The sequence below is a fragment of the Salvelinus fontinalis genome, chromosome 10 (assembly GCF_029448725.1).
Source record: "Salvelinus fontinalis isolate EN_2023a chromosome 10, ASM2944872v1, whole genome shotgun sequence".
Classification (NCBI taxonomy): Eukaryota; Metazoa; Chordata; class Actinopteri; order Salmoniformes; family Salmonidae; genus Salvelinus; species Salvelinus fontinalis.
In genome coordinates, this window is record NC_074674.1 from 33,942,863 (window position 1) to 33,955,795 (window position 12,933).

The 12,933-nt window shown below is 44.7% G+C and overlaps 1 protein-coding gene across 3 annotated transcripts in view; it reads left to right on the forward strand.

Annotated features, from left to right (window-relative positions):
* Positions 1-2,184, forward strand: part of LOC129864068 (leucine-rich repeat transmembrane neuronal protein 4-like) — a 60,174-nt gene extending 57,990 nt beyond the window's left edge. For 2 of the 3 annotated variants that reach the window (XM_055936646.1, XM_055936645.1), the window contains one exon: positions 986-2,184. In XM_055936646.1, the coding sequence (XP_055792621.1) occupies positions 986-1,051 (66 nt within the window). In that variant the 3' untranslated portion in view covers positions 1,052-2,184. The remainder of the gene's footprint in view (positions 1-985) is intronic. The other variant, XR_008761050.1, reaches the window with a different exon arrangement.
* The last annotated feature ends 10,749 nt before the right edge of the window (positions 2,185-12,933 follow it).

Below are 12,933 nucleotides of genomic sequence, written 5' to 3' on the forward strand. Positions count from 1 at the left end.
GAGTAAAATGGTCAGTGAACGGTTCTCTCACGTTAGCCAGTTAGCTTCAGTGCTTGACTGTTGTTGTTAGGACAGAGTGCTCGGATCAACCGTTAAAGTGATGGGTGGGGCTAAAGCTTAAGAGGTTGTGAATGATGCTGAATGGGTGTAGACAAAGAAGAGCTCTCCAGTAGGTACCAAAAAATTCAAAGACCATTTTCTCAAAAGTGAAGTTACAAGTTTATCAACTTTCACAGCAGAATTACTTTCCCATTGTTCCTCAAATGCAGTGTATGAAATACCATTTTGTAGCTCTGTATCTCTTCTTTTATCCAAAGTAAAAAACACCATTTCAAATTTTGCTACATAAGACCAAATCAAGGCGGTCGTCACATCTGTGGTTTGGAGGAGCAACATGGGTTAATTCATTCCCATATCTACAGACTGCTAGCTGAGATGTGTCATGTAATTACAGATGTCTTTCACAGGGGGAAACATCATGTAGCCTAATACAGTAGGTCTGCACCAGAGCGATTTTTTACATTGAGGCCTTTATCGAACAAGAGGGTAATGGAGATAATGATCATTGCGCACAATACACATTACCATTAGTATTCAGAAAGGATTTTAAAATTTTGTTTAAGGTAAAATGTAAGCAAGGTGAATTGAACAGAATAGAATATTTTGCCGAAACTTCAATTAACATTTTTGAAAATTAACATGGATGAAGAGTCAGTATTTAAATTTTGTGGAGTCTCATAGTTCTGTCTCTATCATTAAGTGAAGCCACTCCATTTCAAACTTCTAAACCGTCCAAGCGGTGTCAATTTCATTCTCTGCTTAATCGCTTATCCTAATTTGCTTTGCCTGCATTGTCATGGCTGCTGTGTGTCATGATCAGAATAACCAGGAACTCTACTTAACTTTATGTTGTAACCACCACCAATGTACCATACTCACCGGCTGCTAGATTGTTTTAACTTTGGTATCTTTATCTTCCCCTCAGAGTGAATACACATGTCCTCGTCCACTACCTGGAGCTTGGCTTGGAGACGTACCCACCATTCACTAGGAGACATGTACGTTTTACCAGCCAGTTGCTAACAAGCAGAGGAATCAGGGCCTACAACACTATGGCTACCCCATTACTGTCTGTCCTGACATTACGGTGGCACTCTCTAAACATCTGCTACAGACATATGTCAAACTATACCTCAACAGGTCCATGGACAACGTAATTTGGAAGCAAGAATGACTTTCATATTTCTACCACTCCGAATATTTATGTTTTCTTTTACAAGATCTATATACTCTTTCTGTATCTTAGGTTCTCAGCTGCCCTACAGCAGTGTTCATCCAACTATGACTAAAGTTGCTGTTAAAGCATTGGCCATGTTAACTCTTTGATTGGCCAATTAGGCTGGTCCAGATTGGGGGGGTTTGGAACACTTCACGTCTGCAGCACCTCTCTGGCCGTTGGCATGGAAACTTGGGACTCTGATGGGGCGGCCTGTGCCACGATGGGCGGTATCACTCTGCTGGAGGCTGGCGAAGTGAAAATGGGCTGTGGAGCATATGGACCATTACAGTTAATGAAGGTGACTAGTGAACAGGGCGATGGCCGTCCAGACGCAGATTGTCCCTTCTTTCCCGGCTAGGAACCACAGGCTTCACAGTGAAGTGTCAGCCCAGCAACGATTTGATGATGTGCACTGAACAAGTAGCTCTGACTGCCTAGCAAAATGTAATGTGCAAACTAGGGTGTGTAATTTAAAATACATGTCCATGGTTTTTCTTTGCTGTTGAACAACCCATTATTTGCAGCTGTGGTTTCGAAAAAGATGAATAATTTCTATTCTGCCAAGATGGCTTCAAAATAATCTATGCTCTCGGCTCAGAAGTGTTCATGTGGATTTTGTTTGCTTTATAAGTTTACAGCGTGTACCTGTCTCTTGAGTAATATTTGAGTAAAGCTCTCATTGTTCATTTAGTCCCCTGGGGAGAGCTGCATTCAATAGCTGGAGGTACTTTTCTGAGAAGTCTGAGGATCTAGTCTGGAGAACAGCTGATCTTCCTGCCAATCACACCTGGTGGTGGAGGAACTCAGTCTATTCCCAGACACACAGACAACTGTAATTACACATCTTGGCTCAGGACAGGAAAGAAAAGAAAAAATTAAACTGAGACTCAAACTTCTCAACTGTATATGACTATTTACAGTATTATTTGTTGCTACCATCTCTCTCTGACACCAAAGGCCTTTAGGGGTGGGTGTTTTGGATCTCTGTCTCGTGGGCACTGGGGAAAACTCTAGCTTTGGTGGTTCTGTCTCATTAAAAGGACCAGAGGATTTCACAGCAGAACCATTTCAAAGCGGAGTTGCCTTGGGGGATAATCTCACTGATATGAGACTAGTGCCATAGGGTGAGAAGACTATAGAGATGGATGTTCTGTATGAGACATTTTATCTGTGTGCGTGTGTGTTGGAATGATGAACGTTCCAGAGAGGTTTCCTTGAATTTCTCTGGAATCTTTGAAGATGGATGAAGCCTCAACGTTCTTATAGTACTACCATGCTCTTGTGCCAAATCAACATGCATGTCTGTGTGGGTGAGGGGGTGTATGTGTGTGTGTCTAGCGTGTCTGACTTCATTCATGAGTCTGCTTGCATTGCTTGACAGTGGTTTTGAACAAGAGATTATGTATGTGTGTCACAAATACGGTTCCTGCCACTGCTAACAAATTATGAGTACCGCTGAATACATGCTGTGTCTACATCAACATCTCCTTTAAAGGATATGTCAAATCCCCTTTAAACGGATGTGTTGAATTTGTGTGTGTGTGGGTGGGTGGGTGTGTGGACAAGTGGGGACATTTCACAGGTCCCCAAAAGGAAAACTGCTATTTAGGTTTAGGGGTTAGGTTTAGGGTTAGGATTAGGGTTAGAATTAGGGGTTATGAAAAGCAGTTAGGTTTAGTTTTAGGGTTAGGGGTTAAGGTTAGGTTTAGGGTTAGAGGTTAGGGAAAATAGGATTTTGAATGGGAATACATTTTTCGGCCCCCACTTGGATAGTAAAACCAACGTGTGTGTGTGTGTGTGTGTGTGTGTGTGTGTGTGTGTGTGTGTGTGTGTGCGTGCGTGCGTGCGTGCGTGCGTGCGTGCGTGCGTGCGTGCGTGCGTGCGTGCGTGCGTGCGTGCGTGCGTGCGTGCGTGCGTGCGTGCGTGCGTGCGTGCGTGCGTGCGTGCGTGCGTGCGTGCGTGCGTGCGTGCGTGCGTGCGTGCGTGCGTGCGTGCGTGCGTGCGTGCGTGCGTGCGTGCGTGCGTGCGTGCGTGCGTGCGTGCGTGCGTGCGTGCGTGCGTGCGTGCGTGCGTGCGTGCGTGCGTGCGTGCGTGCGTGCGTGCGTGCGTGCGTGCGTGCGTGCGTGCGTGCGTGCGTGCGTGCGTGCGTGCGTGCGTGCGTGCGTGCGTGCGTGCGTGCGTGCGTGCGTGCGTGCGTGCGTGCGTGCGTGCGTGCGTGCATGCATGCATGCATGCGTGGAGAGAGGACTGGGGACTCATATTCACTGCTTTCTTCATTAGTGTTCAAATGGGGTTGAGCTCGGAGGCATTTGGCATATCTCAAAACAGTATCAATGGATTTCTACATTAAAAAGAGAACTATTTTGTACTGTATATTTCTGCTTTCTCCCCATAAAGGTATTGATCATTTTATAATTAACTGTGTTATTTGTTCACTGAAAAATGTTCTGTTTTATAATGTAAATAATAACTGAATCAATGGTGAGCAATAGAAATTGGTCAAATAGAAATGGTCATTGATCCTTTTTTTCTAACATACTTTAATGGAAACCATATACATTTGTTACAAAGCTGTTCTCAAGCATATGGATTTTCAGGGTGTACACCATTTAATAAAATCAAAGAAAACGTGAGCATGAGCACAAAAACTTGAGAAAGTATCAATCGTGTTTGAATGAGCTTGTTAGTGCCATACTTGTGTGTGTGTGTGTGAGGGGGGGGGGGGGGGGGGGGTCTGTCTGTGTTTATGTCCATACGCAAGTATTAAATATGTATGAAGTTGTATGATGAACTCAATGTACCTGCTAGCTACTGTACCAACAAACCAAGACATCAGCACAAGAAATGCGTGTGACTGAGACTGCAAATGACTGACTGCCACACAGTATGTGTTTATTTGTATATGTCTGGTTTGTGTTAATGCTCGATAGAGTCTATCCTATTCCCCACACATCTCTCAGTGATGGTCCTGTCACATCACCATTATTAGTCCCATTAATTCGGAGATTGGAGGATTGATCTCTGTTCGACCGTATACTGTTCATGGTGACACTTACCACGGGCGCCGAGCCGCTGCACCGGCCCAATAATTACGCTCCATGTACCACAGCATTACTTTTCTCAAGAGGGGGCCAAGTTTGTGAATTTGCTTCTACGTTTCACTGCTCTTGGAACGTGTCAAGCTGTCAGCTCAGAGGTCCAGATGGCAAATATGCCTTGCATTCCCTGTGGCGTTCCTTACTCCCCGTCTCTCTCTCTCTATGGCTCTACCTCTATCTATCTCTCTCTTCCCCCTTTTTTCACTCATTTTACCCCCTCCCCCATTTCTCTATTTCTCTCTCTCTGTCTCTTTTTTTCTCCCCCCCTCTTCAGTGATGGTAACACAGACAGAGTGCTGTGTTGAAGTGACTACACTGATTGAATAATGCATGAGGCTGTATAGCCCCTGTGCGGACCAGGGTCCAGACCAGACAGTTAGCAGTCCATAACATTTCTTCCTCCAGAAAGGCCCCAGAGTGAGTATGTTCAACTATGTGAAAATACACTGGTGTGGCCTTTACTAACTCTGGTCGTGACACTGTACACAATCCAACTTGACACAGTGAAAGTACTACTCCGTCACATGTCTTTCCATGTGGGTGCAATATGGATTACATACACAATCACAGCTGAGTCAAACAAACAAACAAACAAGAGAAAAAAACAGTGGGTTCAGGCCAGTCTGTTCAGATTTTTCTTAGATTTTGCACGGGTATAGACACTCCCCTCAATCCTTGAACACAAAAAGAAACAACCTGGACCACCCTATTGACGAAAAGTTTTTCTTTATTTTTAGTATTTTCAACATTGTTGGTTAATAGTCAAGACATCAACACTATGAAAAAGCACATATGGAATCAAGTACGAACCAAAAAAGGGTTAAACAAATCAAAATATATTTTTGATTTTAGATTAATCAAAGTAGCCACCCTTTGCCTTGATGACAGCTTTGCATACTCTTGGCATTCTCTCTATCACTCTCCTTGGTCAAATAGTCCTTACACAGCCTGGAGGTGTGTTTTGGGTCATTGTCCTGTTGAAAAACAAATGATAGTCCCACTAAGCACAAACCAGATGGGATGGTTTATCGCTGCAGAATACTGTGGTAGCCATGCTGGTTAAGTGTGCCTTGAATTCTAAATAAATCACAGACAGTGTCCCCAGAAAAGCACCTCCACACCATCACACCTCCTCCTCCGTGCTTCACGGTGGAAACCACACATGCAGAAATCATCCGTTCACATATGTCTCACAAAGACACGGTGGTTGGTACCGAACATCCCCAGATTTGGACTCATCAGACCAAAGCACAGATTTCCACCGGTCTAATGTCCATTGCTCGTGTTTCTTGGCCCAAGCAAGTCTCTTCTTCTTATTGGTGTCCTTTACTAGTTGTTTTTTTGCAGCAATTTGACCATGAAGGCCTGATTCACACAGTCTCCTCTGAACAGTTGGTGTTGAGATGTGTCTGTTACTTGAACTCTGTGAAGCATTTATTTGGGCTCCAATCTGAGGTGCAGTTAACTCTAATGATCTTATCCTGGGGCTTCCTATCCTGTGGTGGTCCTCATGAGAGCCAGTTTGATCATAGCGCTTGATGGTTTTTGCGACTGCTCTTGAAGAAAATGTCAAAGTTCTTGAAATGTTCCATATTGACTGACCTTCATGTCTTAAAGTAATGATGGACTGTCATTTCTCTTTGCTTATTTAAGCTGTTCTGGCCATAATATGGTCTTGGTATTTTACCAAATAGGGCTATCTTCTTTATACCACCTCTACCTTCAAATCAAATCAAATCAAATTTTATTAGTCACATACACATGGTTAGCAGATGTTAATGCGAGTGTAGCGAAATGCTTGTGCTTCTAGTTCCGACAATGCAGTAATAACCAACAAGTAATCTAACCTAACAATTCCACAACTACTACCTTATACACACACAAGTGTAAAGGGATAAAGAATATGTACATAAAGATATATGAATGAGTGGTGGTACAGAACGGCATAGGCAAGATGCAGTAGATAGTATAGAGTACGGTATATACATATGAGATGAGTACTGTAGGGTATGCAAACATAAAGTGGCATAGTTTAAAGTGGCTAGTGGTACATGTATTACATAAAGATGGCAAGATGCAGTAGATGATATAGAGTACAGTATATACATATGAGATGGGTAATGTAGGGTATGTAAACATTATATTAAGTGGCATTGTTTAAAGTGGCTAGTGGTACATTTTTACATCATTTCCATTAATTCCCATTTTTAAAGTGGCTGGAGTTGAGTCAGTATGTTGGCAGCGGCCGCTAAATGTTAGTGGTGGCTGTTTAACAGTCTGATGGCCTTGAGATAGAAGCTGTTTTTCAGTCTCTCGGTCCCTGCTTTGATGCACCTGTACTGACCTCGCCTTCTGGATGATAGCGGGGTGAACAGGCAGTGGCTTGGGTGGTTGTTGTCCTTGATGATCTTTATGGCCTTCCTGTGACATCGGGTGGTGTAGGTGTCCTGGAGGGCAGGTAGTTTGCCCCCGGTGATGCGTTCTGCAGACCTCACTACCCTCTGGAGAGCCTTACGGTTGTGGGCGGAGCAGTTGCCGTACCAGGCGGGGATACAGCCCGACAGGGTGCTCTCGATTGTGCATCTGTAGAAGTTTGTGAGTGCTTTTGGTGACAAGCCGAATTTCTTCAGCCTCCTGAGGTTGAAGAGGCGCTGCTGCGCCTTCTTCACGACGCTGTCTGTGTGGGTGGACCAATTCAGTTTGTCCGTGATGTGTACACCGAGGAACTTAAAACTTTCCACCTTCTCCACTACTGACCCGTTGATGTGGATAGGGGGGTGCTCCCTCTGCTGTTTCCTGAAGTCCACAATCATCTCCTTTGTTTTGTTGACGTTGAGTGTGAGGTTATTTTCCTGACACCACACTCCGAGGGCCCTCACCTCCTCCCTGTAGGCCGTCTCGTCGTTGTTGGTAATCAAGCCTACCACTGTAGTGTCATCCGCAAACTTGATGATTGAGTTGGAGGCGTGCATGGCCACGCAGTCGTGGGTGAACAGGGAGTACAGGAGAGGGCTCAGAACGCACCCTTGTGGGGCCCCAGTGTTGAGGATCAGCGGGGTGGAGATGTTGTTACCTACCCTCACCACCTGGGGGCGGCCCGTCAGGAAGTCCAGGACCCAGTTGCACAGGGCGGGGTCGAGACCCAGGGTCTCGAGCTTGATGACGAGTTTGGAGGGTACTATGGTGTTAAATGCTGAGCTGTAATCGATGAACAGCATTCTCACATGGGTATTCCTCTTGTCCAGATGGGTTAGGGCAGTGTGCAGTGTGGTTGCGATTGCGTCGTCTGTGGACCTATTGGGTCGGTAAGCAAATTGGAGTGGGTCTAGGGTGTCCGGTAGGGTGGAGGTGATATGGTCCTTGACTAGTCTCTCAAAGCACTTCATGATGACAGAAGTGAGTGCTACGGGGCGGTAGTCGTTTAGCTCAGTTACCTTAGCTTTCTTGGGAACAGGAACAATGGTGGCCCTCTTGAAGCATGTGGGAACAGCAGACTGGGATAAGGATTGATTGAATATGTCCGTAAACACACCAGCCAGCTGGTCTGCGCATGCTCTGAGGACGCGGCTGGGAATGCCGTCTGGGCCTGCAGCCTTGCGAGGGTTAACACGTTTAAATGTTTTACTCACCTCGGCTGCAGTGAAGGAGAGCCCGCAGGTTTTGGTAGGGGGCCGTGTCAGTGGCACTGTATTGTCCTCAAAGCGGGCAAAAAAGTTGTTTAGCCTGTTTGGGAGCAAGACATCCTGGTCCGCGACGGGGCTGGTTTTCTTTTTGTAATCCGTGATTGACTGTAGACCCTGCCACATACCTCTTGTGTCTGAGCTGTTGAATTGCGACTCCATTTTGTCTCTGTACTGGGACTTAGCCTGTTTGATTGCCTTGCGGAGAGAATAGCTACACTGTTTGTATTCGGTCATGCTTCCGGTCACCTTGCCCTGGTTAAAAGCAGTGGTTCGCGCTTTCAGTTTCACGCGAATGCTGCCGTCAATCCACGGTTTCTGGTTTGGGAATGTTTTAATCGTTGCTGTGGGTACGACATCGTCAATGCACTTCCTAATGAACTCGCTCACCGAATCAGCATATTCATCAATATTGTTGTTGGACGCAATGCGGAACATATTCCAATCCGCGTGATCAAAGCAGTCTTGAAGCGTGGAATCAGATTGGTCGGACCAGCGTTGAACAGACCTGAGCGCGGGAGCTTGTTGTTTTAATTTCTGTTTGTAGGCTGGAATCAACAAAATGGAGTCGTGGTCAGCTTTTCCGAAAGGGGGGCGGGGGAGGGCCTTATATGCGTCGCGGAAATTAGTATAACAATGATCTAGGGTTTTTCCAGCCCTGGTAGCACAATCGATATGCTGATAGAATTTCGGGAGTTTTGTTTTTAGATTAGCCTTGTTAAAATCCCCAGCTCCGATGAATGCAGCCTCAGGGTGTGTGGTTTCCAGTTTACAAAGAGTCAGATAAAGTTCGTTCAGGGCCATCGATGTGTCTGCTTGGGGGGGAATATATACGGCTGTGATTATGATCGAAGAGAATTCCCTTGGTAGATAATGCGGTCGACATTTGATTGTGAGGAGTTCTAGATCAGGTGAACAGAATGACTTGAGTTCCTGTGTGTTGTTATGATGATCACACCACATCTCGTTAATCATAAGGCATACCCCCCCGCCCCTCTTCTTACCAGAAAGATGTTTGTTTCTGTCGGCGCGATGCATGAAGAAACCAGCTGGCTGCACCGACTCCGTTAGCGTCTCTTGAGTTAGCCATGTTTCCGTGAAGCAGAGCACGTTGCAATCCCTGATGTCTCTCTGGAATGCTACCCGTGCTCGGATTTCATCAACCTTATTGTCAAGAGACTGGACATTGGCGAGTAGTATGCTAGGGAGTGGAGCGCGATGTGCCCGTCTCCGAAGCCTGACCAAGAGACGCTACGTTGTCACAACACAACTGATTGGCTCAAACGCAAATTCACTTTTAACAAGGCACACCTGTTAATTGAAACGCATTCCAGGTGACTACCTCATGAAGCATGTTGAGAGAACGCCAAGAAGTGTGCAAAGCTGTCAAGGCAAAGTGTGGCTACTTTGAAAAATCTCAAATAGAAAAATATATTTTGATTTGTTTAACACTTTTTTGGTTACTACATGATTCCATATGTGTTATTTCATAGTTTTGATTTCTTCACTATTTTTCTACAATGTAGAAAATAGTAAAAACTGTCTACATTGACTTCAGTTGCAGAATAGCTAGCTAATGCTTAAACCAAAGTAGTGGATTTTTTCTTGAAGAACCCCTTTCATTACCCACATGAGATTCAAGCTACTTGGAAAAAACCACATCGACTGTCACGTTCTGACCATAGTTCTTTTGTATTTTCTTTGTTTTAGTGTGGTCAGGGCGTGAGTTGGGTGGGTATTATCTATGTTTTCTGTTTCTATGTGGGGTTTCTCGTTTGGCCTGATATGGTTCTCAATCAGAGGCAGGTGTTAGTCATTGTCTCTGATTGGGAACATTTACATTACATTACATTTAAGTCATTTAGCAGACGCTCTGGATAAGAGCGACTTACAAATTGGAAAGTTCATACATATTCATCCTGGTCCCCCGTGGGAATTCAAGCCTGGTCCCCCCGTGGGAATTGAACCCACAACCCTGGCGTTGCAAGCGCCATGCTCTACCAACTGAGCCACACGGAACCATATTTAGGTAGCCTGTGTTCTATTGTGTTTTGTGGGTGGTTGTTTTCAGTCTTTGTGTGTCTGCACCAGATAGAACTGTTTCGGTTTTCACTTTTGTTGTTTTGTATTTGAAGTGTTCTGTTTTTTGATTATTATTAAATTAAGATGAACACTAACCATGCTGCGCTTTGGTCCTCTCCTTCCACCGACGAAAGCCGTTACATCAACCATGTAACGGACGAACATCTGCTTATTTAAACTGTGCAACACAACGAGAAGGTAAGAAGAAAGTGTCACAAGAAGCTTATCGGCAAGAGTTGGCTTTTACTTAGAACCACAATGAGAGGGAAAGCTCAGCTAACAAGGCCAACTACAAGGAGCTTACAGAGGTAAATGCACATTACGATTCTTTACTTCCTAAGCATGTGAATGTTTCTACTTCTCTGGGATGTCAAAATCAATTCAGAATGAATTTTAATCGTCCATTAAAAGTGAGATTGAAGTGAGAGTTTAACGCAGTGCATTTTTTTGCGCACTCTCAAATAGGCTTTCCACTTTCTTCCAGTATTTATTTAGCAAAGGTGATAACACAATCACTCCGGACAGACAAGCAAAATCTCATTACATGAATGTTGCAGCAGCCTAATTAAACATTAGAGATCTGACATGATGTATGGGATGAAAACGAGACGATTGTTCAGTCTGATCAACTGTAGGCTACTTTTAATAGCAGATGTATACAGCCTATGCGCCGTATCCATCTGGTCAGCCTAAACAAATTGGTAACGTTATGTATTTATAATCCATTTGTTTGTCAGGAGAAAATGTGAATGTGATTTGGTTTATATTAAAACTTGGGCTGGTTAGGCTGCCTACACCTTTTCAAGACAAAATTATTAACTGGAATTAATCAATCAACATAATAGTGATGTGACATGGACTGTGAGTACATTTTCAATTAGGCCTACAGTTGCATAGGCCTGGATGATGCAAACATGCATAAAGCAAGCTCAGCCCTTTGAGTTCTATCTGTATCTAGGTAGAGGAATCCCTGTTAATCTAGTCTAAATATAATTCATACAAGTGTAAGGTTGCTGCAGTTTAACAGGGTTTTCATCCTCCCAAGGGCCAAAAGTTTTTACCAGGAGTTTTTTTTAAACCATATAAAACCTTTTTACAACTGATTCATCACTGTCATACCCATTATGATCATCATTTCCCAGGTTAGGTTACCAGATAAGAAAAAAATTATGCCCCACCACTCTGGGACCTATGGTGCCACCAGTCTACTCGCAGTTGTCAGTTATAGTCAGGTATGTGGATGATCAGGGCATTACTGAGAAACGTTTCAGGTTTGCCCCAGATGCAGACAACGTCGAGTTAACAACAATTTAATAATCCAACAGGGGCAGGCAAAAGACAGGTCAAGAGCAGGCAGAGGTCAATAATCCAGAGGTGGGTCAAAGGTACCGGATGGCAGGCAGACTCAGGGGCAGAAAGAGTGGTCAGGCAGGCGGGCTCAGAGTCAGGACAGGCAAGGGTCAAAACCAGGAGGGCGAGAAACGAAAGACTGAGGAAAAGCAGGAGCAGAGACAAACTGCTGGTTTACTTGACAAACAAGACGAACTGGCACAGACAGACAGAAAACACAGGTATAAATACACAGGGATAATGGGGAAGATGGGTGACAACTGGAGGGGGTGGAGACAAGCCCAAGGACAGGTGAAACAGATCAGGTTGTGACACTACTTTGATGTGTCAAGTGGGCGTGATAAGCAGTCTGTGTTTGACATTGGAAATTCTAAGAGGTCTAAATTTAAATTCATGGAGAAACGTGTTGCCCAAACCTATCATAACGTCCCTGCTGTAATGGAACATATCTGCTATTTGTATTTACAGCTAAGTCCCCTCCTGTTCCCTGATTAAAAGGTGATGACCACTCCACTACCATTGTCAACTCTCTCCTGACATGAACTGAAGCCATGTGCCCCCTCATCCACTGGCACATTGAACGGTTCCTCTCCAAGCACTGTCAGTAGACCTGTACATTTTCTCTCATTACTGTTGTAGAGTCAATCACATAGACAAACACAATCACATTATTACACATCAATGATTTTACTCCTTGCTTGGACTAACTCATTCTTGGCTCTTTTGACTAACTGTGTAGTGTATTATGTTATTGTTTTCTGTCTTCCCAGTCAAATCCTGTCCTGCCCTCAGTTGAAGTGTGGAGCTCTTCTTCAACACTATTTATCCATGATGAGCCTGTCCTGCACCGAAGCCTCTGAACACCTCAACTCATGCCTCATACCTTAATTCAATCACTGCTGTGATCCCTTCCCAACACCGTGTAAGTAGCCCTCTCATTCCTATTGCCCATAATATTGCACTATAAATGTCTTTATTAAATGCTTTAGGTTAACATAATTAGTCTTTGGGCCTCCCGAGGCTCGCAGCGGTCTAAGGCACCGCATTGCAGTGCTAGAGGTGTCATTACAGACCCGGGTTCGATTCCAGGCTGTGTCACAACCGGCTGTGATCGGTGCACAATTGGCCCATTATTGTCCGGGTTAGGGGAGGGTTTGGCCGGGCGGCCTTTACTTGGCTCATCACGCTCTAGCAACTCCTTGTGGCGGGCCGGGCGCCTGCATTCTGACCTTGGTTGTCAGTTGAATGGTGTTTCCTCCGACACATTGGTGCGGGTGTGTGTTAAGAAGTGCAGATTCCCATACTCCTAAATTGTCACCAGGCTCCACTGGTGTGTTGGTATTTTAAGTACAGCAGGTGAGATACTACACCCTATGCCCACATATTGCACATTGAAATGAATTCTGACCCACAAGGGACCTATTTGTCCTGTGGCCCCTGTCTA